The sequence below is a fragment of the Antennarius striatus genome, chromosome 24 (assembly GCF_040054535.1).
Source record: "Antennarius striatus isolate MH-2024 chromosome 24, ASM4005453v1, whole genome shotgun sequence".
Taxonomy (NCBI): Eukaryota; Metazoa; Chordata; class Actinopteri; order Lophiiformes; family Antennariidae; genus Antennarius; species Antennarius striatus.
Genome location: NC_090799.1, coordinates 4,495,039 through 4,515,750, shown reverse-complemented (window position 1 = coordinate 4,515,750; position 20,712 = coordinate 4,495,039). Strand labels below are relative to the sequence as shown.

At 45.4% G+C, this 20,712-nt stretch overlaps 1 protein-coding gene across 1 annotated transcript in view; it reads right to left on the bottom strand.

Annotated features, from left to right (window-relative positions):
• The window catches only part of raph1b (Ras association (RalGDS/AF-6) and pleckstrin homology domains 1b), a 31,764-nt gene that overhangs the window by 7,070 nt on the left and 3,982 nt on the right, over window positions 1–20,712 (bottom strand). Inside the window, exons 2-8 of the mRNA XM_068309811.1 lie at window positions 15,884–15,951; window positions 6,739–6,858; window positions 6,255–6,360; window positions 5,958–6,152; window positions 5,365–5,795; window positions 3,519–3,593; window positions 842–919 (exon numbers count right to left, since the gene is read on the bottom strand). Of these exons, the coding sequence (XP_068165912.1) occupies window positions 842–919; window positions 3,519–3,593; window positions 5,365–5,795; window positions 5,958–6,152; window positions 6,255–6,360; window positions 6,739–6,858 (1,005 nt within the window). The 5' untranslated portion in view covers window positions 15,884–15,951. The remainder of the gene's footprint in view (window positions 1–841; window positions 920–3,518; window positions 3,594–5,364; window positions 5,796–5,957; window positions 6,153–6,254; window positions 6,361–6,738; window positions 6,859–15,883; window positions 15,952–20,712) is intronic.

The following is a 20,712-nucleotide window of genomic DNA, read 5'->3' as shown; positions in this document are numbered from 1 at the left end:
CTCCCACTGGAACCCTGACGTCCAATCAGCGTGAGGATGCAGATGATGGAGCAGAGCCTTGGACTAATGAGAACGCTGGAGGAGCTGTGAGACTACCGGGGTGTGTGTGTGTGTGTGTGTGTGTGTGGGGGGGGGGAGTCTGACCTACATTTCTCACAGGAGACCCCCCCAAAACCCCCTAATCCGGCTGAAAAAAAAGTCAACTCAAAGCAAACACAGTTGCACCAAATACCTTTCATCCAAATATAAACTGGAATTAATGCCAAGAATCCAGAACAAACGTTGAGGCCTGACCGCTGTCGGGTTCCTTGTACGGTTTTCATCTGGCCGAGTGAAGTCTGTCCATGTCAGCCATTCATCGCGTCTTAAAGGCCACCATTCGGTCTGCTCTCATTCACAGTTTGTTCATTCAGGGGAATAAATGCTGGCGAAAAATAGCCTGGCTGTGAAGTCTCGTGCCGGCTTCCCACCACACAAGACATGGTTTTCAAAACAAGAGGAAGGCTCCCTAGTTGATCGCAGAAAACCATCTCTTTTGTCTGGATGGAGTAAATAAGATGCTTTGTAAAGGAAGCGTCTGCACTGTCTTACAGCTTCTCTCTCTCTCTCTCCATCTGAAGCTTCTTTTTCAGATCTCTCGCTCCCTCCCCAGCAGATACGCACACGCAAAAAAGCACCACAATGACCTATTTTCTCTTAGCTTCGCCGTCTTGAATGAAGTTCACAAAAGAAATGCAGCGAATGTGATGAGACAGCGATTATTAGCGAGTCGAACCGGTCTTTGGAGAGGAAAATGGGAGTCGTGACAGCTGGTGTACGAAGAGAGCAGAGGTGCTACTACCTTCTTGACTTGTGCCTCCTTGATTTTTTCCAGGGCGACTCGGATCCTCTCCGCCTTCAGTTTGGCAGCTTGCTCCTCCTTGATGGACACACGAGAGGAAGGTTAATGCAGTCATCGTCGGCGCAAAGACAAAAAACGACACACACAAAAACCACGACGGGCTTTTCCATTTCATAGCCTTGCCTCATCCTTTGTACCCTGTCGTTATTCTCCAACAGGAGTCAGACTTGACGCACATCGCCTCTTCATGAAGCATCCTCGTAAACCATTTCAATCCAAAGCCTCCCGCACGATTTTGCACCATGTCGTGCAAAACCAAAACGCTTCCCTGCATTGGGATTCGCTTACCTGCCCCTTCCAACAAGACGCCATCACCTCCATCCCTTCTGGTCGTGAACAAACCCACGTGCGTGGAGTCGATGCGACTTATCACGAGCGTGCAAAATATCTGATCAATCGAGAATAAAGACGGTGACGCCAAATCGCTGTTACTGTAATATCGATGTGTTTTTTTCCCCTTAAATATGGCGTTGGAGCCGCTGCCTGTGATCTTTGCTTGTACAGCAGCAGGGAAACAATAGCAGAAGATCCTTGAGGAGGTTGTAGATGAGTGAGATCAGCTCAGAAAGCCTCAAAGATATCCTGCAAAGATCACACTCAGACTTCAAGGGCGAACGCGGGAAAGAAAATGTCCAGATCGGTCCATCAGACACGTTTCTTCTCGACTGATGGCACCACCGGTTCATGGTCTCACACACGTGTGCGTCCCGAGATGAGCACAACTTGACTGAAACCCCCAAAGTAAGGCAGTAAAGGAGACGGACGCCCCTCCCCTTTCTACCCTCCCACCCTCTCTTCCTGCCCCTCTCTTCTCTCCATCACTCTCTTCCCCTCTTTCTAAATACATCAGTTTGCTGGTGTTTGGGAGCGTGCCCAATCGATGGAGCGTAATCCCTGTGACAGTAGTAGAATGACAGGGGGGGGGGGGTCGGCCAACCAAAGGGAAGACCTTCTACATTTGAACCAATCAGGATTAACCGCCGAGCGTTGGAGCCAAACTTGACGTAGATTAAGTGGAATGTGGGTGAACTTGAGGCTCAGGTGGGGGATATTTGAAGTAGCGTATACACGAGAATGTGTGTTAAAGGTTGAGGGGTAATAATAATCCCACCCCCACCCCCCGCCATGCCTCTCATCTGAACAACCCCACACCCCCTCCTTGACCCAGAGAACACCTTTTCCACACGACCAACTCTAAATCCAACAAAACCAAAGCCGTTTGGCCGACACTGAGCGGCAGATTTTTAGGGTTGTACAGATTACAATCCAGACTCAATCTGAGTCATGCTGTGGGTTTAACCTCATAACCGCCTGCACAGTCCCTCCATACCCCTCCTTTATGGTTTCCTCTCCACATGACACCTAAACCCAGCTCCATACTAGACTTTACTCTGATTCCTACTCCCCAGGAGTTTTCCGTTCCTCTCTAGACGGAGCCAATTTTCAAAGAAAAAAAAAAAAATCTTGGCATCCTCTCCTTTTGAAGTCTTTACTTTCTTTCTCTTTTTCCCAAACATCCCATGCTCACTCAGTGCTCTGATTCGCGAGTGCAAAAAGGGAGAGAATTAGTGAGTCCAGGCGATGGCGGCTCCCTCTCCCCGCGTCTCTGGTGAAAAGCGTAACACTGACACACAACCCCCACCCCCCCTGGCCCGTACGCCACAGGCAATCTCTCCTCTCTCCTCGGTTAAAGACCACTCAAATGTTCTGTGCTCACTCACACAGACAGATCGCTGCCAGAAACCAATCCAAACACTGAATTAATGCCATTGTGCGACAGAAATATGACAAGAAATCAACGGAAAGGATTCTGGTTGTAAAAATCATTTGATTTGTGATTCTACTCCCACTAGTAGACGGACAAACAGATAACTGAAAGGAGAAAAGTTTCTCCTCAACGCTCCGATCATTAAAGTGACTAAAATTAAGCGTTCGTGATTTGCTTCATTTTTGTGCCGTCGGGTCATTTAAATCTCCATGTGATGCAAGAAACGGTGGAATGCGTCACTAATTTCTTGGAGATTTTGTACTTTGCACAAGCACACTATGCATCATGTAGGAGAAATCACAAATAAAAGTGGCTTTAATGCTATAAAAGTGCAGACATGCGATTGGAATAAGATTTGCCAAAGAATCGTGTCTCCACGCAATTTATTTTTTATGCAAACAAACAAAAAAGAACCGTCTTGGGCTGTCTCCTTTGTCTTTTTCTTTTTGACATAAACATAAAAACAATTAAATTAAATTTCACATTGAGGAAGAGAAATGTGACGACGAAAGTGAGAAAATAAAGGCGAAATGAAAACGGATCTTTGAAACAACAACAACAACAACAAAAAATCAAATACATCTGTGTCGGATAAATGTGGAAGTAAGACAATACAAATCGATAAATATAAAACAGTAATTGTAAGAGAAAGATATCAGAGAGAAATCCACTTGATGTACTTACCCTGGTACTCAACCTTCTTTGGAATCTACTTAAGAAGTAAACTGATTCCTACATGTTCACCAACCGTGGATTTTTTCCCCATACCAAACACATGCAAAGCAGAAGAGAAGTGCGGAGCATGCGAACGTGAGGAAAATCGATGGAGCGAGTGTCTGAGGAAGTCACCTTAGTCAGGAGGTGAGAAGGCTTTCCAGCTATGCTTTTCAGAATGAGCGAGGTTTCTCGGTCCAGATAGGAGTGCTTGGGTGAAGAGAGAAGTTGGGATAAAAAAAGGAGAGGAACAGACAAAAATATAGAAATGTCAGCGCCAGATGATTCGATCAATTATTTTTGTTAATCGCAGGTGATTTGATCTTGTTTTTGTGTGAAAGCAGCGTGGCAGAGAGCGTTCAGAGTGTGCGGTCGTCGTTAGCTGTGGGTGAAGAAGCAATGGTTGTGAAAACGTACAGAGAAAACATGACTGCAGTGTGTGAACAAAAGGTAGACGAGCTGCAATCACAACAAACACACCTTTATGCACTTGATTAAATATTCATGAGATACACACAAATCGAAAGATACCATCTATTGATCTATTCTGATATTGTTGTCCAGCAGAACCTCGAGCTACGAGTTTGCTTCGTTCCGTGGCTGATCTCGTGAGTCAAACAACATTTCCTCATTTAAAATAAATTCATTTTCATCTGTTCCAGCTTGTGCATCATTTTACTGTATATACAATAAGTTACGAAGAAAAGAAACGCAAAAGTCTAAGAACACACGAGCTTCGTATTTCCTCCACGGATGAGAACGATCCATTTTTTATCCATCCACCAACTATCGGTGGCGTCCCGAAGCACGACTCGTCTCTCAAATAACTCGTATGTCGAGGTCCTACTGTAATTATTGAGGATTTTTTTTATACGGCGGGGGAAATTTTAATGCACGACTGCGATCTCTGTAAGGAACCTGCAGCCTTTACATGTGCAAATGCAGAAAGACACGCATGCACACATGCAATCCCACACACATGCACTTACAGTGGCGGGATCCATTTCACGCTCTCGTGAGGTGAAGGGAAGCTGCCTTCTGGCCCGTCGCAGTGTGACATGCTGGTGGTGGTGGTGGTGGTGTGTGGGGAGGGGGTGATCGGGAGGTGTGGGCAGGTGCGTAGTGGGAGAAGATGCAAACACAGATAATATGATCACATGCAGGGAGGTGAGAGGGAACATGCAAAACACTGTGGTAACATGTTGACTGTCATGTTGTGGTTTTACGTTCTTTTCCCTTAGTTAAGGTTTAATTTCTCGAACAGGTAAAATCTTTCTCAAACATTCCTCTGCGAATGTTTTGTGACAAAAGATTTTCAGTGACGGAATTAAGAATTAGTAGATTAGGGCTGTGTGATATGATGATACATCATCTCTACAATTTATTCTTTGAGGATGTTGAAGCAGGCAGGATGGAATGAGAGACAAGAAGCGGATCTTTGGAATGTCAAAATAAAATAGAGAAAGAGACGGGAAGTAGATCTTTGGGATGTCAAAATAAGACCCTTATTCTGCAGAAGCTTCTACGTATCCTTGGTGGGTACCACGGTGGTTTGGCTCATTTACATTCGGCTAGAGGAGAATTGATTTAATTGATTTAAACAGATGGATAGTCATGGATAACCAGAGAAGAACAGAATAAAATGTTGTTATTTCATGCTTATCAAATGTGTTTAAATTTGCATAAAATACACTGTTTTCCAAATATGACTAGGATATGAGATGTGGGTCATATCGCACAGCCCTGTGGCGGAAGTGGACAAACACAGTTAAGAGAGTACAATGTGGCCACTGACACACTGACACACACACACACACAGTGCACAATGCACTATGCAAGTGCTGAATGGTGCATTGACAACTTGCCCAAACGTCATGCAATGTGGTTCAACATGCAGGACTGGAGCGTGTGTGTGTGTGTGTGTGTGTGTGTGTGTGTGTGTGTGTGTGTGTGTGTGTGTGCGTGTGTGTCAGCATCATACTTCTGTGCTGGTCTGGTTCTGTTCCTCTGTGCTCTGGCTGTTCTTATCCTCCACCTCTCTGCCCGTCATCACTTTATCGATATCCAGCGAGTCCATGCTGGAGGCCGAGGCGCACGCCGAGTTCACGCTGCAGCGCTGCGACGACGCTTCCTGCTCGCCGACGGCGCCGACTGAGCCCGTCCTCCGGTGCTGCCCGCCGCCGGACGAGCCGGAGGACGGCCGGCGCAGCGTGGTGGAGGAGAACGAGGAGGACGAGGAGGAAGAAGAGGAGGAGGAGGAGGTCTCGCGCGCCGCTTCGTCCATGCTGAGGGAGGCCTTCTCCAGCTGGGAGGTGATGTCGGCCAGGGAGATGTTGGAGGCGGCGGGGCGAGCACCGGCGCCACCTCGCACGGTGTTGGCAGGCGATGCTCGGGTGCTGCTGCTGGCACTTCCTGTTGGGGAGTTTGAAGTTAAATAATATGGAAAGCATGAAAAAAATCCAACTCACTCCAGTTTTAAATATAAAAGTAAACTCAGCTGTGAGGAAAGGTTAGAGAAACACTAAAACATTCCCATCTTGTGTTTTTACAGGAAGACCAGATATTATCCACTACCTCCACCGCTTCCCCCTCCACCAGCGCCCATCTGCTTGGCACTAGCGCTGCGGCCCCCGGGGGCCCGCTGCTGGCCTTTGCTGTGGACACGAGACACGGCGTTCGGTTTGGAAATGGTACTGAGCTCCTGCTCGATCGTGCACAGGTCGGCCATGAGGGCGTCCAGGTCCACTGTGTCGCCCTGATTCAGCGCTTCTGCGGGGGCAAAACCAACAGAAGGGAGACGACTTGAGTGATTGTTCTGGTCTGGGTCGGTGTCGGTGTCGTGTTACGGGTCTGAGCTGAGTGATGTTTTACCGTTTAGGTTGTACATTGAGAAGCGGTAGGAGAAGTTGGCCATGTTGGTCTCCTGCCTGAGAGGAGGCTTCTGCAGGGTCTTCTGGGGTCTGCCATCATCCAGACTCTATAGAGAGAGAGCGCGCACACACACACACACACACACACACACACACACACACACACACACACACACACACGAACAGTAGAAGGAAACATGAGGTGCATGTGTGCAAAAAAACACACTGACATTCCAGTCAAATAACATAATGTAACAGTCACGTCTGTCAGCTAGACATGGTCTCACACACACACACACACACACACACGCACACACACTATAATCTGGTGGTGAAAGAGGAGTTGCTAGGATACCGTTTGAGGAGACGGGATTAGCAGTGTTGAGGTTGCTATGGATACAGCTCCTTTCATTCTGTTCGCTCCTCTACCTGTGTGTGTGTGTGTGTGTGTGTGTGTGTGTGAGAGTGTGTGTGTGTGTGTTAACCTGTGTGAGTTTGTCCAGCTCTCCAAGCCAGGCTCCAAACATCTTGTCCAGGTCCTGGTCCTCCTTGTCACTGTCCTCCTCTGCTCCATGGTCCAGTTCATCATCTGATACTTGCTCCATCTGAACACACACACACACACACACACACACACACACACACACCAAGATTGACAAATTGTGAGATGTTTTTTACGCATGCGTTTCTACTGACGCGCTGTAAAATCACACCCACATAGCAGGAATGATCTAAAGAGCGGAAAAAAACAAAACAAAAACCCAGCTCAGCTTATGCCAACCTCACTGCCTGTTACCATGACAACCACTCACGGACCCCTTAGTGGAGTGCCCTGTAGTGTTTTATGTGCTTTCCTGCTGCTGACACACCCAGTGCCTCTCCCTCCAGCTAAGCACTCACAAGAGAGGGATGTAGTCGGATGACAGCGGGGGCAGAAAACCGATAAATGTCATCTAAAGTGACCGAGGAGTGTTTTTGGAATCCGTGCGTCCGTAGCCAATCGCTGGAGCAGCGGTCTCCAAGGGGGACGGAAATAAATCAATCGTATTGAACGACACTGGCACGCTGTATTGACGGCTACAGTACACTGGCTTGTGTGAGTGAAGGATGATGCTGTGAGACGCCAGCTGTGTTGTGTCAAAGGTGGAGACGGAGCGCCCCCTACTGGACACACACGGTAGTGGTGCCTATCTACTTAGTTATATGCTGAGGTTAGATTCTGTGTCTTCACATGATTTCTATCAAACTGTGTGAATCTGATATTCATCCTGATGAATGAATCTTACATTACGGTACACCTCACTCATTTTAGTGAAATCCTGGGACGTCTGAAAAGAGGCAGTACACCCTAAATCCCACTGACGTTTTAAGAGAGTGTCATTCTAGTGGGTTATAATTAACCCTATTCAGATCCAACAAAATATTTATGTGTACACATGTTGTGCACATTGTTTAAGCATTTGCGGTGACACTTTAATAATTTATAGCAATCTGTGTTTTGCTTCATTGTTGGAAGGTGATAAAAACAGGCAATAAAACAGACAGTACAGTGGATGAAAGGCAATAAAAAAGGCCATATTTATCAAAGCAAACAGGATTATGGTGGAAAAACACTGAAACTGGTCAGGAACACACGCTGTATGCGATGCGTGTGCCTCCACGTCTCTACTGCTGCTATTAAAAGCTGAGGACAAGTTGCTGCGACCATGTACGTATATTGATGGTTTCCTGTTCTGACGTTTATATCACACACACACACACACACACACACACACACACACACACACACATGCAGGGAACATGGATTTGTAGTGAAAGACATGAACTCGTATCCACAAACTCGTGAGCACGCGCTCGTGTTGGAGCAGGAAGTGACCAGGATGTGCAGAATTCTTAATGCCCCTCGAGGGCAGTTTTTAGCAGGAAACTCCAGCTGTCCTGCAGTCTCCTTGTGCCACTTATTGAGAATGCTTGAAGAGGGAATCCCCTCCACCCACACCATGGATGTCTACATCATCTAAATAACATGGTGAAAGGATACTTCCAAAGAAACATTCATCTGTCTCGATACATTCTTGATATCTGTATTAGGACGTTTCAGACACATCCTTCTTCATGACAACTGTTGGGTGTGTTTTCTGTACGAAATCAAGACAGGCTGGAGGCAGACAGGGGGAGGGGGGGTATGTCTCACTGAGGGGGCTCCCATACGTAAATATGCCTCCGACAGCTGTGTTTAAACAGCAATGAGCCTCGCAGTCCCCCCGTATTAGTTAAACACACTCGCACACATATGCAGGTAGGTCCACACAGCTCACACACCAAAAAATGACTGCAGGAAGAAATGGGGAAACAAAAGATAGAATAACACAAATCTGATACACACACACACACACACACACACACACACACACACACACACACACACACACACACACACACACACACAAAACAAACACTTTAAAATAGCTCTGCTGCTGCTGTTGTAATGGAATCAGAGCCTTCAAGGCATACCATAATGCAGGTTTAAGTGAATTACCACCTGATGTCCTGCTTTTAAGCTTATGAGGCATGACCTGGGGGAGGCACAGGGACGGGAGTACGCTCTGGTGTGTGTGTGTCATCACAAAACCAAACGGCAGACTTGGCTTTTTTTCCCCCGTCCCCGACACCACATGGCATCATCGTCTGGTGGCGTAGGGTCGGGGGTGGGGGGGTGGGTAGCGAGAGGCGAAAAAGGTCAAAACTCGTACTTTTGTGTTTATTACAGACTCAAAAAACAAAGAAAAAAAACCTCCTGCTGATGCTGCAAAGCAGGAAAAAAGAGATGGGGTGGAGTGAAGAGTAGATGAAAAGTGTGTGCTGGGAAAACGAAGCACTCTGAATCTTCAAGAACGCACAGCGAGCTTCGGTTGCAGAGGAAGATGAAGAAGAGGAGGACATGTCTATCTTTAGACAAAGTCAGCCTTACCAGAGAGAGCCAAGAGGATTGGGAAAGGGAGCGGTATAAAGACTCGAGTCAGTCTTTATATAAAGAGATGAGATAACTGGAATACTTCTCCATAGTTTTTATTTTTACACTGGCTTCTGATATAACTGATATTTGGATGAATATTAAATTACGACATAGACTGGAATTTATAAATCTGCTATAAAGTATACAAAAACTGATAACAGCATTATTTGATACAAAGAAAGAATAACTTCAGCTCATGTTTGGTAACTCTTCTGGGCTCCTTTCACATGACACACAATTGTGACAAGTAAACATAGACGCTCCAAGGACATTTCACAGCAACAGCAGAGATATTCCCAGCAATAAAACTGTCCTAAATATTTGGTGATATCTGTGAAACTGTCTTTCTTTGTTTCCTAGTTGAAAGAAATTTGGAGCGACTTATGATTTCCTCAAAGAGAAGATAGATGCTGCCAGCGCTAGCGGCTAGCCCCAGATTAAAAAGAGATAAAGGAGAGCAGTGGAAAAATATCTGGGTGTGATTTAAAGATAAGGAGAGTCTGGCTGTGATATTATGGTTCAAATCAGGTCTCCGTGGCTTTTCTTTCCAATTCAGTTTGCATGATGGGGAACAGATCCCTGTTGTTCATTTGGTTCGCATTAAATGGAATCTGGGAAACCACATTGTTGAGTTCTGGTGTTCCGGGTTTTGGTTCGTGTCATACCTGATGTTCAAGTCACCGCGACAGCAATGGGATAGTGGATTCAAGTGTGTGTGTGTGTGTGTGTGTGTGTGTGTGCGTCGCTTCCTGGCTGATCAGACTTTTGATCCAGTTGAAGGCAGCGAGGCTTCAGCAGTTCTTGGAAATGTCTACGTATATACTCCATGAAATTCAAATTACAATCCTGTTTATTGAGCTGGATTTGAGGACTATGAATAAAAAAAAAAGAAACTATTAAGTGAATGTGTGATTATATGAGAAAGGAAAACATCTCTCTGTGATAACAGCTCAGCCACTGACTTCCAGCATCACCTGTCTGCCCCCTGTTCACATCAAAATGATGAATCGCCTGTAAATGTTGAGTCACTGATGAAGATCTTCCGTATTTGAAGTCACACAGGAACTAGAAGAGCTGGGATGTGGAGTCTGACCGTAGCTGTGTAAACACTCTTGTGACGGGATGCTCCAGATCCTTACATGCCTCCTCTTCCCATGTCATAATGTCAGCTGAGGACTCAGTGGACGACCAGGAAGCGTATGATCGCTATGACGATCTTCATGCGTGATCTGTCAAAGCTCGCGTGAATTACATCGGTCAAACTTGACACAGGAGGATCATTTCATATAAAATAACCAATTCTGAAACTGGAATATCTTGTCTACAGTGTTAAAATTCTTGGGATAATCTGTGCGTTTGGTGAATACGCTGAAATTGGTTGTTGCATACATCGATACCAATAGCATGTTAAAATAATATTTGACATAAAATATGAATATAAAGTCATCTTTCTTCTGCGATGCTTGTCATTGTCTTTCTTTCTTCCACTCCACCAGGAAACGATCATCTGGTGTGAACTGTGCTTCTGGTCTGACGACCAATCAATCACCTCTTTACAAACACACACACATGTGTGTCATCACGGCCTGAACGGCCCATAAACCCCAGCGATAACATCCACTCTGAAATACTGAGTGTCAAGATATGTTAATGACATTGTGTTTCATAGCGAGGCTATTGAAAGGCGACATCCACGCAGGGACACATCTTGTGTTCTGATGTGTGGCTCGACGGTAAAACGGAGGCGTCTGTCAGGAACGAACAATACATTTACGTTCTAGGCAGTAATACTTGTTCGTTTCAGACTTGCGCTTGTTGGCTCATTTTCATATCCAAACTGTCTTTCCTTGTTGACTTTTTTAAACCAAATATTCACCACTACTTAAATGCAATATTGCTTTTATCCAAGCTAAAAGTGGAAAGAGGAAACTGACTCAATTCTAGAGCAGACGGCGCCAATAAAAGAAGGAGTCAGCGAATCGGCTCAGTCTAAAGTCCGACTGGGTGTTGTTGGCTTGTCCACCTCAACTGACCTGTAGCGTCCACCGATGTCCGACATGAATAGTGTGTATGTGTCTGTGTGTCCCTTATTGAACAGAAAAATATTGTGGACACAGCCTTAAGGGTGAAAGAAGCAAACTCGTGACAAGAGATTAACAGTTTAGACTTAGAGGGTCACACAGTAATGGGAGGTGAAATCGCCTTTAGAAAGACGCTGAAAACTACAAATACACACAAAGGATGACGTCTTTAAACCACAATTAAACCACAAAAATGCTTTCTGGTACACCTCAAGATGAGCGAATGCCAAGGCTCCACAGGAAGTCCACCTTTACAACTCTTAAAGGCTGACATAAAAGTCTACATTCACCTTTGATGGTTTTATTGTTGCTGCATTCAAACACCACTGAACCACAGGAGATGCATATTAAATAGTTCGAATGTATGTACTTTTCTCCAAAACGGTTGACAAAAATAGTTTTTCTTTGCAGACAGATGAAGCAGTGACTGCATTCTAGATAGAGTACAGTATTTTATGCACTATAAAGCGCACCTAAAAGCCTTTAATTTTCTCAAAAACCGAGAGTGTGCCTTATAATCCAGTGCGCCTTATAGTGCAGAAAATACTGTATATGTCAAATTGCACTTTTGCTAAGATATAAATACTGCGATTCAGGATTCTTTGTACGCCTTCGACATTTTTGTGCAGTCTTCAAAAGGCCTGACCTCCTTCAGTACACACTCAAGTAGATTCCACTGCGGTGTGTGATTTTCAGGGTTTCTGCATGTAAAAAAAGTTGCAGCACTTTGGTGTCGAGGTAAAAAAAACCCACACATCTTCAACCCGACAGCCCAGAAATAACAGGATGAATTGAAACCAAACTGAGGAAATTAACTTCTGATGATGCATTTAAGTGCAGATGGACGAAGGCGTGATGCCCCGGCCACAACATCGCCGCCGCAGAGACATTAAAATGAAACATCGGCACAACTTGTCACATAAAAAGAGGAGAATGAGCACGGAGGAGGAAGAGCGATAAGGCGGGTGCTCGGTCGGCGAGGGGGGAGGATGATGGATAGGCAGAATAATGGCGGTAAGGGAACTGGCTATTAGGTGGTGAATGAAGGAAAGAGTCTGATGGCCAAAAGGCAGCTCTGGTGTCATTAGTCAAGCATGAACAACAGCTTGCATGCAGAGAGAGAAACACACACACACACACACACATGAGAACACACAGATACATGCTAGCTCACTCAACCGTAGCGTGACGGAAAGATTCACTCTGGCTTCCACAGCCAATTAGGAAGGAGGGGCAGATAGAAGGATGGGGGGGGGGGGATGAGTAAGATGTCCTAGGAGAACAGATGGAGAGGAAGTCAGAGTGAAATACTGAGACAAGGGGCGAGCGGGAGAGAAAATGCATGGTCACACTGGTGGGAGGGAGGTGTGAGGACTCAGCAGCTCACCGCTAGCGAAATGAGCCCAACTTCAGCTGCCCTGCATCTAATCCAGCATCGCCATAGCAACACACAAGACCAGCTTCACGTTGTCGGGCGGCCCGACACGCAGCTATCACCGGGCTTCGGTGTGAGGTTGGCCCAGATCCTCAGTGATAACTAACATGTTGGTGTGATGTTTTCACACCCCCGCCTGCAGGGTTTCCGCACGCTAGGTCACAGCAGAGAGACGTCTGCTGGATTTCTAGGATTTGTCAACACAAAAACAATGGATAAAAAAAAGAAAATCAAAGGTGACTGTCTTGTCTTGAAGTGTCTTTCAGTTTCTGACTCTAACACCCCCCCCCCCATCTTTCTGCCGCTGAGGATGTGTCAGCTTCCCTGAAGGCCAGCGGTCCAAACGCGAAATCAATAGTCTTGTCCTTCGCCGCAGGAGATCGGCTTACACATGCACACACATATACAAACACACACACACACACACACACACACACACACGGGGGCTCAGGTGGTCTGCTGCAGCAGTTTGGCACACACAGGTTTAAATGTGTCGCAGCTACGAGCCGTCGTTCTGTCTGCATTTTTGTTCCGCATGCGAGAAAAATCCGAGACACGAGCCGCGCCTCAGGACGCCACTGCTAGTTGTCGGATGGATAAAACATCAGCTGAGACCGCATCTTGTTCTCTTTCGTCAAGTAACAACGTGGATCATGACTTTTGTATTTATTTTATACTTAATCATTGTTTATGTAACTTATATATACTGAATTATGCACAGGTAAAGCCTGCATGTCTATTGGTTGATAGAAAACATACTCAAGGTACTACTGCATCATGTTTCAGCACATCCAGAAGTACATAAAAGTAATTATTAATCAAGAATTGATGCACAAAGTAGATCCAAACAAGCAGCAGAACAGGGATGGACCCTTCTGGTTGGTAATGCATTCTTCTTTGTCTTATGAGGACTATTCCTGGCACCGCTCACGCCCTGCTGTCACCTACTCATCCTTTATTTGCTTGGTCTGTTGGAATAAGAGGCTCACATCTGCCACCTGTTAGGATACACAAAGCACAGTACGGCATGGGCAACACGTGCTGCAAGCGCGCATATGGCTGGATAACCCACGCGTGAACGACACATTCTTACAAACCAACCGTGTGCAATGTGTTGTACTTAAAGGCTCAGAGAAATTACACGTACGTCTGGACACATGTCTCGAGCAGCTGGGAATGTCCTGCTCTGTTAGCGCGCTACCATTCCCATCTCACCCCCGGCTCGGCTCGGCTCTTCACCCACAATCCCATGCAGCTGGTCACCCAATACCTACAAAGATGATTGTAATCTCAATTCAAAGCAAATGTCCAAGTGTGTGTCTCATCAGAGATGCACATTAAATGTGCCAGGTTTTTTTTTCAACCACACCTCCTCCAGCATTTCTGCCTCCTTCCATTTTTAACACACACACACACACTCACACACACATGCTATGGATATTGTGTAAAATGATTAATAATTTCAAACTCTAAGACATTTTACTGATGTCCGATGAATTAACGAAAGGGCTCCCATGACTACCGCGTCACAGAGCGATGATGTATGCAAACCGTGGCTCTACATCCACAAGGTTGGATGAGTAATCAAAATAAAATTGTGATCTGGATTTATTTGTCTTAGCGATCTCAGCGATTCTATTATATTATCAATAATCAGATGCATTAAAACAAGTGCTCAATAAACTCAACTGTGCTGGTTAACACGGGATGTAAGAATTAAAAAAAAAAAAAAAACGTGCACTGCCGGCAATGTTTATAGCAGCAGCTCTGCGGGGCTTTACTACAAGTTTTTATAATCAGCTTAAACGTTACCACAAAGTGCAAAACATGGTTTGAATAACGTTAGACAGGGGATTCAAATTTGTGACAGCAACTGGACAAGGATTAGGGACATCTGGCTTGAGATGGGCTGTGACCAATTTATCATTTTGAGTTATTCCGTTGGAAAAAAATCAATTCTTAACTGAAGTCTCAAAATGTTCCTAAATTTTTCTTCCTAACAAATTCTCAAGAAGAATTGTGATTTCACCTTAAAATTCATCCTCAGAATTAAAGTTGGCATCTCCATGTGACCGCCCCCTTCTTCATACACCATGCTGACACACACAAACACACACCAACACATGTACAAAATCTTATAAACCCTCTGACACATAAGCATCTCTACTTCTTGGAACAGTTTAAATCCAGCAGGGGAGCTCGCTCCCTGCTCGCCGCCTCAGGCCTCCGTCACAGCTGGGGTCCCAGTTTAAAACCAGCCTTCCTTCCACATGGGCTCTCTATCCCTTTTTTTTTTGTACATCATGGGTTTGAGTTTTGCTTTTGTTCATTAGACTGACATTTTATATTATATTGTTCTTCCAGTCATGGAAGCCATAAATCCCAATGGCTATTTAAACACTCTTACATTCATTTGATTTAAGAATAAAATTCTTGGCACCAAATCCGACACCAACTTTCAAATAATCAAATACCACATAGCAAAGACGGCAGGACTTTGCCACCAGAGTAATGACGAACTACTTTATAAAGAAGTCATTCTGCATTAATGCGCTGAAAAACGCTGAAAACTTAAGGTTGAAACTGTGTCACAGATCTGCGTCCTGGGAGAATAAAGGCTTGGTGAGAGGAGCATCTCTGCTGCCGACCACAGCTATGGTTCCCCCTCACATGGTTCTACTTTAGTCAAAATTATCTCCTTCTTCAAGGAGGAGCCTTCCCTGACAAGATCCTCTGAGGACTGGCTCTCCTTTCATTTGGTTTTGATTTACAAGGCCCACTGGAGGCTCTGGATTTACCTCTTCTTTACAACAACAATAAACACACACAGACACACACACTTCTAACTGGGGAGTCTGCAAAATGTAGAGCAGAGCCATGACAGATGACGAGTTCGAGCACATGCATGTAAAGAGGCGCCGCGACAAAAGTGGCATTCGAGACCACCTTAAATAGATCTTCGGTGACAGCTCGCTTGTGTCAAAATGACAAAGTTGGTGGCACTTTTTCGACAAAGTCTCAATGTTTTTAGCATCTCTCTCAGCTCAACACAAAACAGGAATGGTACCATTAGTTTTCCTCCAATTAGGAACACTTACCTCTGAAGAGGCTTCTTCCTCCCGAGGTTAAAGGTCAGCGGTCCGCTCTGTTGCAGAGCTTTTTACCCCTGGAAATGAAAAGGAAAAATATTTTAAAAGGTCACGTCACCCAAAGTGATTAGTTAAAATAGAGATCTTAAGGATCGGTTGTGCTTGTGTGCGCAGCACTGCAGAGGAATTCGGAGAGTTGGCAGGCGGCAGCTGGAGAAGAGCAGAGCGATTTCGCTGTCGCAAGAATGCAGGGGGATTAACTTTGGAGGGTGCTCGAGTCAGAGACTTAAAAACGCTCAGGCAAAAATGACACTGAACTCTGAAAGCAATCAAGAGCGGCTCACCCTTCATTATGAACTCCCTTGTCATTACCATGAGATTAAGAATGTGACATCTGAGCTGCAGAGGCCTTCATTCATCTGCAAAGACTCACGCGCAGCTAACCTAATGAGCATGGCAACCACCGCAGGCGAGTCATTTCACAACATGAGCCAGTCACAGACTCTTACTTGTGCACTGAGGGTGACTCACCAGACTCCACCTGGTATCTATACTGCTGGCCTATCGCTGAAAAGTCAGCTGATTCACAACCAACGCTGACTCAACCAGCGTAACTTTGTTTTAACTAAAACAACGTGAATCACACTCTGCTGAGTTAAATATAAAACAGGCATGCCATACAGCTGATTGTTTGTTACAGCATACTGACTAGCATGCTGGGAAATATCAATGCAATGATGGTCAAAAATTCACTCTGTGTGTGTGAGAGAGAGAGAGGCGGAAGCACTTCCTGTTGGTCTCAGCTGTCCAACAACAACTGTTGCTGACGCGCAGTGTGTGTGTTTGTGTGTGTGTGTGTGTGTGTGTGTGTGTTTTCATCTCATGTTGTAACAGGGAGAGTGTGTCAAGACACACTATTGCCCGGTCAGATTGCCGATCGCTGCTCCCCGTCTCTCTCTGGCGTAATTTGCGCACGTTTACCGTGTGATATCACTCAGTCAACACGAGGCCATTGGACAGGTGTGGCGGTGACACATGGATGCGTGCAGCTGCAGCGAACAGTTACTCCAGTCACAACAGCGCCGGGGCCGGCGAGCAGCTGCCTCGCTGCTGAAAACAAGGGCAGGGTTTGCGGGTGCATTCACGGCCTCGTGATCAAAAACCAGTGGCTGTGCAAAAGATAATCGACAACAAGACGCGGTGTGGCTCCTCGTCTAAGTTCAGCAAGCATAAATGCTGCTATACACACCATAGCAGTTGTTGTGCATTATGGAAAAAATAACACTTCTTATAAATACATGAGGTGGCTTCTTAGGAACTACGAAAACTAACACAAGGTGTCCTGTTTGTCCAGACTCTACAACAGTTTTTTTTTTTGTGGCCTAGTTTGGTGGCCTGCTTCAATAACAGACCAAGGGGAAACACAGGCTCCTATGTAGTGGACACAGGTGTGTCCTTGTCCACCCACACTTCCCCTATTAGCTGCAATCCTTAAAGGCAGCTCATTTCCTGTCAGGGCAGGAAGTGGGAAGGAGGGCAGAGCACTGAGTAAAGAGGGGTGATGATGATGTCACAGCAGGAAATCAAAGAAAGAATTGTTGGAGGGGAAGCACAGGGAGTGACTTAGCGCCAGTGAGAGCTAAACATGTGATACATGGATTTATCCCCAATTCATGTGTGAGACTTTAGAGCGTTTCTATAAAGACACGTTAAGTAATGTGGGTTTTGCAAGACCACATAACAGACTGGTCCCAAACTTGTCATTATAAGACTTCTCATCGTGTGTCAAAAAAAACTACAAATGTGATACCATGTATTTGTAAAGTATGCCGCTTTGAGCTGGTGGTGATCTTTGATTCACACATATACAGCAGAAGCTCAAGATAAATTTAATCCGTTCCGTGAATGAGCAACATTTCCTCATTTAAAATTACTAAAATAATTTTAATCCTTTAGTCTTGTAAAAAATAAGCCCAAAACTCTCTAAATTATGGGGGAAAAAAGCATATATTAATCAACCAATACACATGCAGACTTTACCTATGTATAAATAATCATATATACGTCACGTAAAGAATGATAAAGTATGAAAAGAAATGTGTTAAAGACTGAGATCCGGTCACAGATGATGTTGTGCACCTCGTATCTCAAGGTACTATGGTAATCTCAAATAGATTATCTAATTGTGGATGTATGGAACAGAACAGGTTAATAACATCTTAATCTGGTTCCAGAGCATAATGTGACCCTGGACGTTCCTGCAAGGCGCTTTGGTAAATCATTGGTCAAGTGATTGATGGTTTACTACGCAGCCGCCCCTTTACCAGGAAGGTGCATTAGTATTGATTTGTGTTTTCATGCCATGTAAAGTGTAACTCATAGGTAACCGCTTCCATCACTGCACAGTGAACTGGTTGATCCCGTCTGTAGTTCAATGATAGATCACATCTCCCTTTATGGATGCATAAGAGCTAAGTCTCTTTGTCACATGACTGGTGAGTCTCTTTACTGGCCCTAAACGAAAAGAAAAAAAAAAGCCTGCATTCACTTTGACATTCACCCAACTGTGAGGGTGTTCTTGAACTGACCTTCCAGTATCGTTTTGCCATTTTCTCCCTCTCCCACTAACACTCTGTGAAGTCTGCTTGTGATTACAAGGAGCTGGTCTCCTCTCCTCTGTGGGATTCTCCACGGTCCGCGCCTGGAGCGCTGGGCTCTGGGAAAACCACACATGGTGGGAATTACGGAATAATGCTGCGTCAGGAATGTTCCCACGATGACCAGCGGGATCTATTGGAGGTCCCAGTGGCTGCCTGGTGGGGTTTATGGGTAATTCAACACACACATACAGTTAGATGATCAAATGCCGCTTTTGTTAGTCTACTCTTGGAGCAGTGCCTCTTTTGGTGGGTCTAAATAGTCCTTTGTGTTTGAGCTGGTTCAACAACTCAAAGACGGATATCTCACCTCTCCATTACGCTCCATTCTAATGGAGATCATCAACAGCCGTGAGGGGTCAAACCGACTGACCACAAATATGCCCCCCTCTTCTAAAAGCTGGTCACGGTGCCAAACTTTGGGGCGGATCACCAGGCGCGGAGCTGCCTGTGTGGCACGTGGGCCGAAACAATCAGGAATCACTCGAGAGTGAAGATCAGCAGGGCAGAGAGATTAGCGAACTACTCGGCCACCGACTTCAGCGAAGAGACTCCATTGATGGTCGGGCTCATTCGCAACGCTGCCAGGATATTAGTCAATGAGATTTGGCACCAGGCAGCTACAACAAGCCCACATGTAGGGCTATTTGGGGAGATTAAGCCTGCAGGTTTAAGGGACTGTCAGGGGATTTTCTCACCAAAAAAATGTGTCAATCCACTTTTAATGCAGCGGTTTTTACTTTCTCTGGATTCTGAGTCTCAACACTCCTGCTCCCATTCTATCCCTCATCCATTTTCTGATTCCTTCTCTCGCCACACTCTTCACCGTCTTCCTCCCCGAGTCATATTTGGGCAAATGCTTTTGGTTAAGGAGTCACTAGTGACGTGGCAAACTGTGGCGACCCTTGCGGTTCTTCATGAATGGGCAATATGACGACAGCAGACGCCAATCCTCTCCTCCTTTCCTCTCTTGAGGTTTTGCTGCTAGCTTAAGTCCTGTAGCTACTTTCTGACAGCTGCAAATTGGGGTAACTTTCCTCATTACGCGTGAGGGTGTAGTTAAGAGTTTGTGGGTGGAAACTAGGATACAGTGCATATGTAATGAAAAAACAAATCATTTTAGACCCAGATTTGGTGCACTGCCAGTTTGTGGCTTGAACTGAACATAAAAACACTTGAAACAGTTGGAACATTTAAATAATGCATGAGGGAGCCTGTTTTCTTTTCCCGCTCTCGTTTTTTCAACTTAAATCGTATTTCGGCCACGTCAACGCTCACGTCTGGGACGGCATCCCCTATACAATGTGCCATCCACTTCAAGGAGGCGGGTTTGACTCGACCGCAACGCAAAATGGTTAGAAAGCATGTGTGTGAGCGTAAACTCATCTACTCTGAGGGCATCTAAACTATTGGAGCCAAGATGGAAGCATCTCACAGGGCGATGGGGAGGAAAACGGCACAATTTGTTCACATGCATGTGGCGTGTTTTACTCCCAAACCCTTTATATGATGAACTGCATGTGCTACCAGAGACTACAAGCAATGCAAACAAACCCCACGAGCCTTGCACGCACAGAAACACACAGGCACACATGATATCATGAGAACCAGTTGGACTCTGATCGGTGGGGCAGGAAGCGGCGGGGTTAAGCAATATTTCACTTCTATGATGCCGCATTGAAGTGGCTCTTTAATTTAATCCAATCAAGGATGCAAAATGGCTCACATGAAAGCAATGAGAAGAAATAAATTCACTCCTGCCTCTACATCTTACCAGAGACAGGCCATGCGTCACGTTGTAAACGCGGCAGCCACACAACCCAGACCGTACATTTATTCTTAGTGAGCACTTTTGTTTGCTCTTAAAACGTAGCGCTGTTGTTCGCCTTCAGCATTTGTTCATGTAAAAAAAGCCAATTATCCACGACCCCACAGTAAAACCTGTCAATCCACAGAAGGCAGGTCGCACCATCCATCAACCGTTGCTGTGGCTGGTGTGTCGGAGCTCTGACCAGACTTAACGGTGGATTAGATGGACAGGTGGGATGTAGAAAGAAACACGACACCATTAGAAACCTCCTCAACTCCTTGCTATGTTCCACTCGCTAATACAAAATGTGACTTGTGGAATTCTAGCTGAAAATTTCCACAAAAAAGAACAAAAAAACAGCAACGAAGATT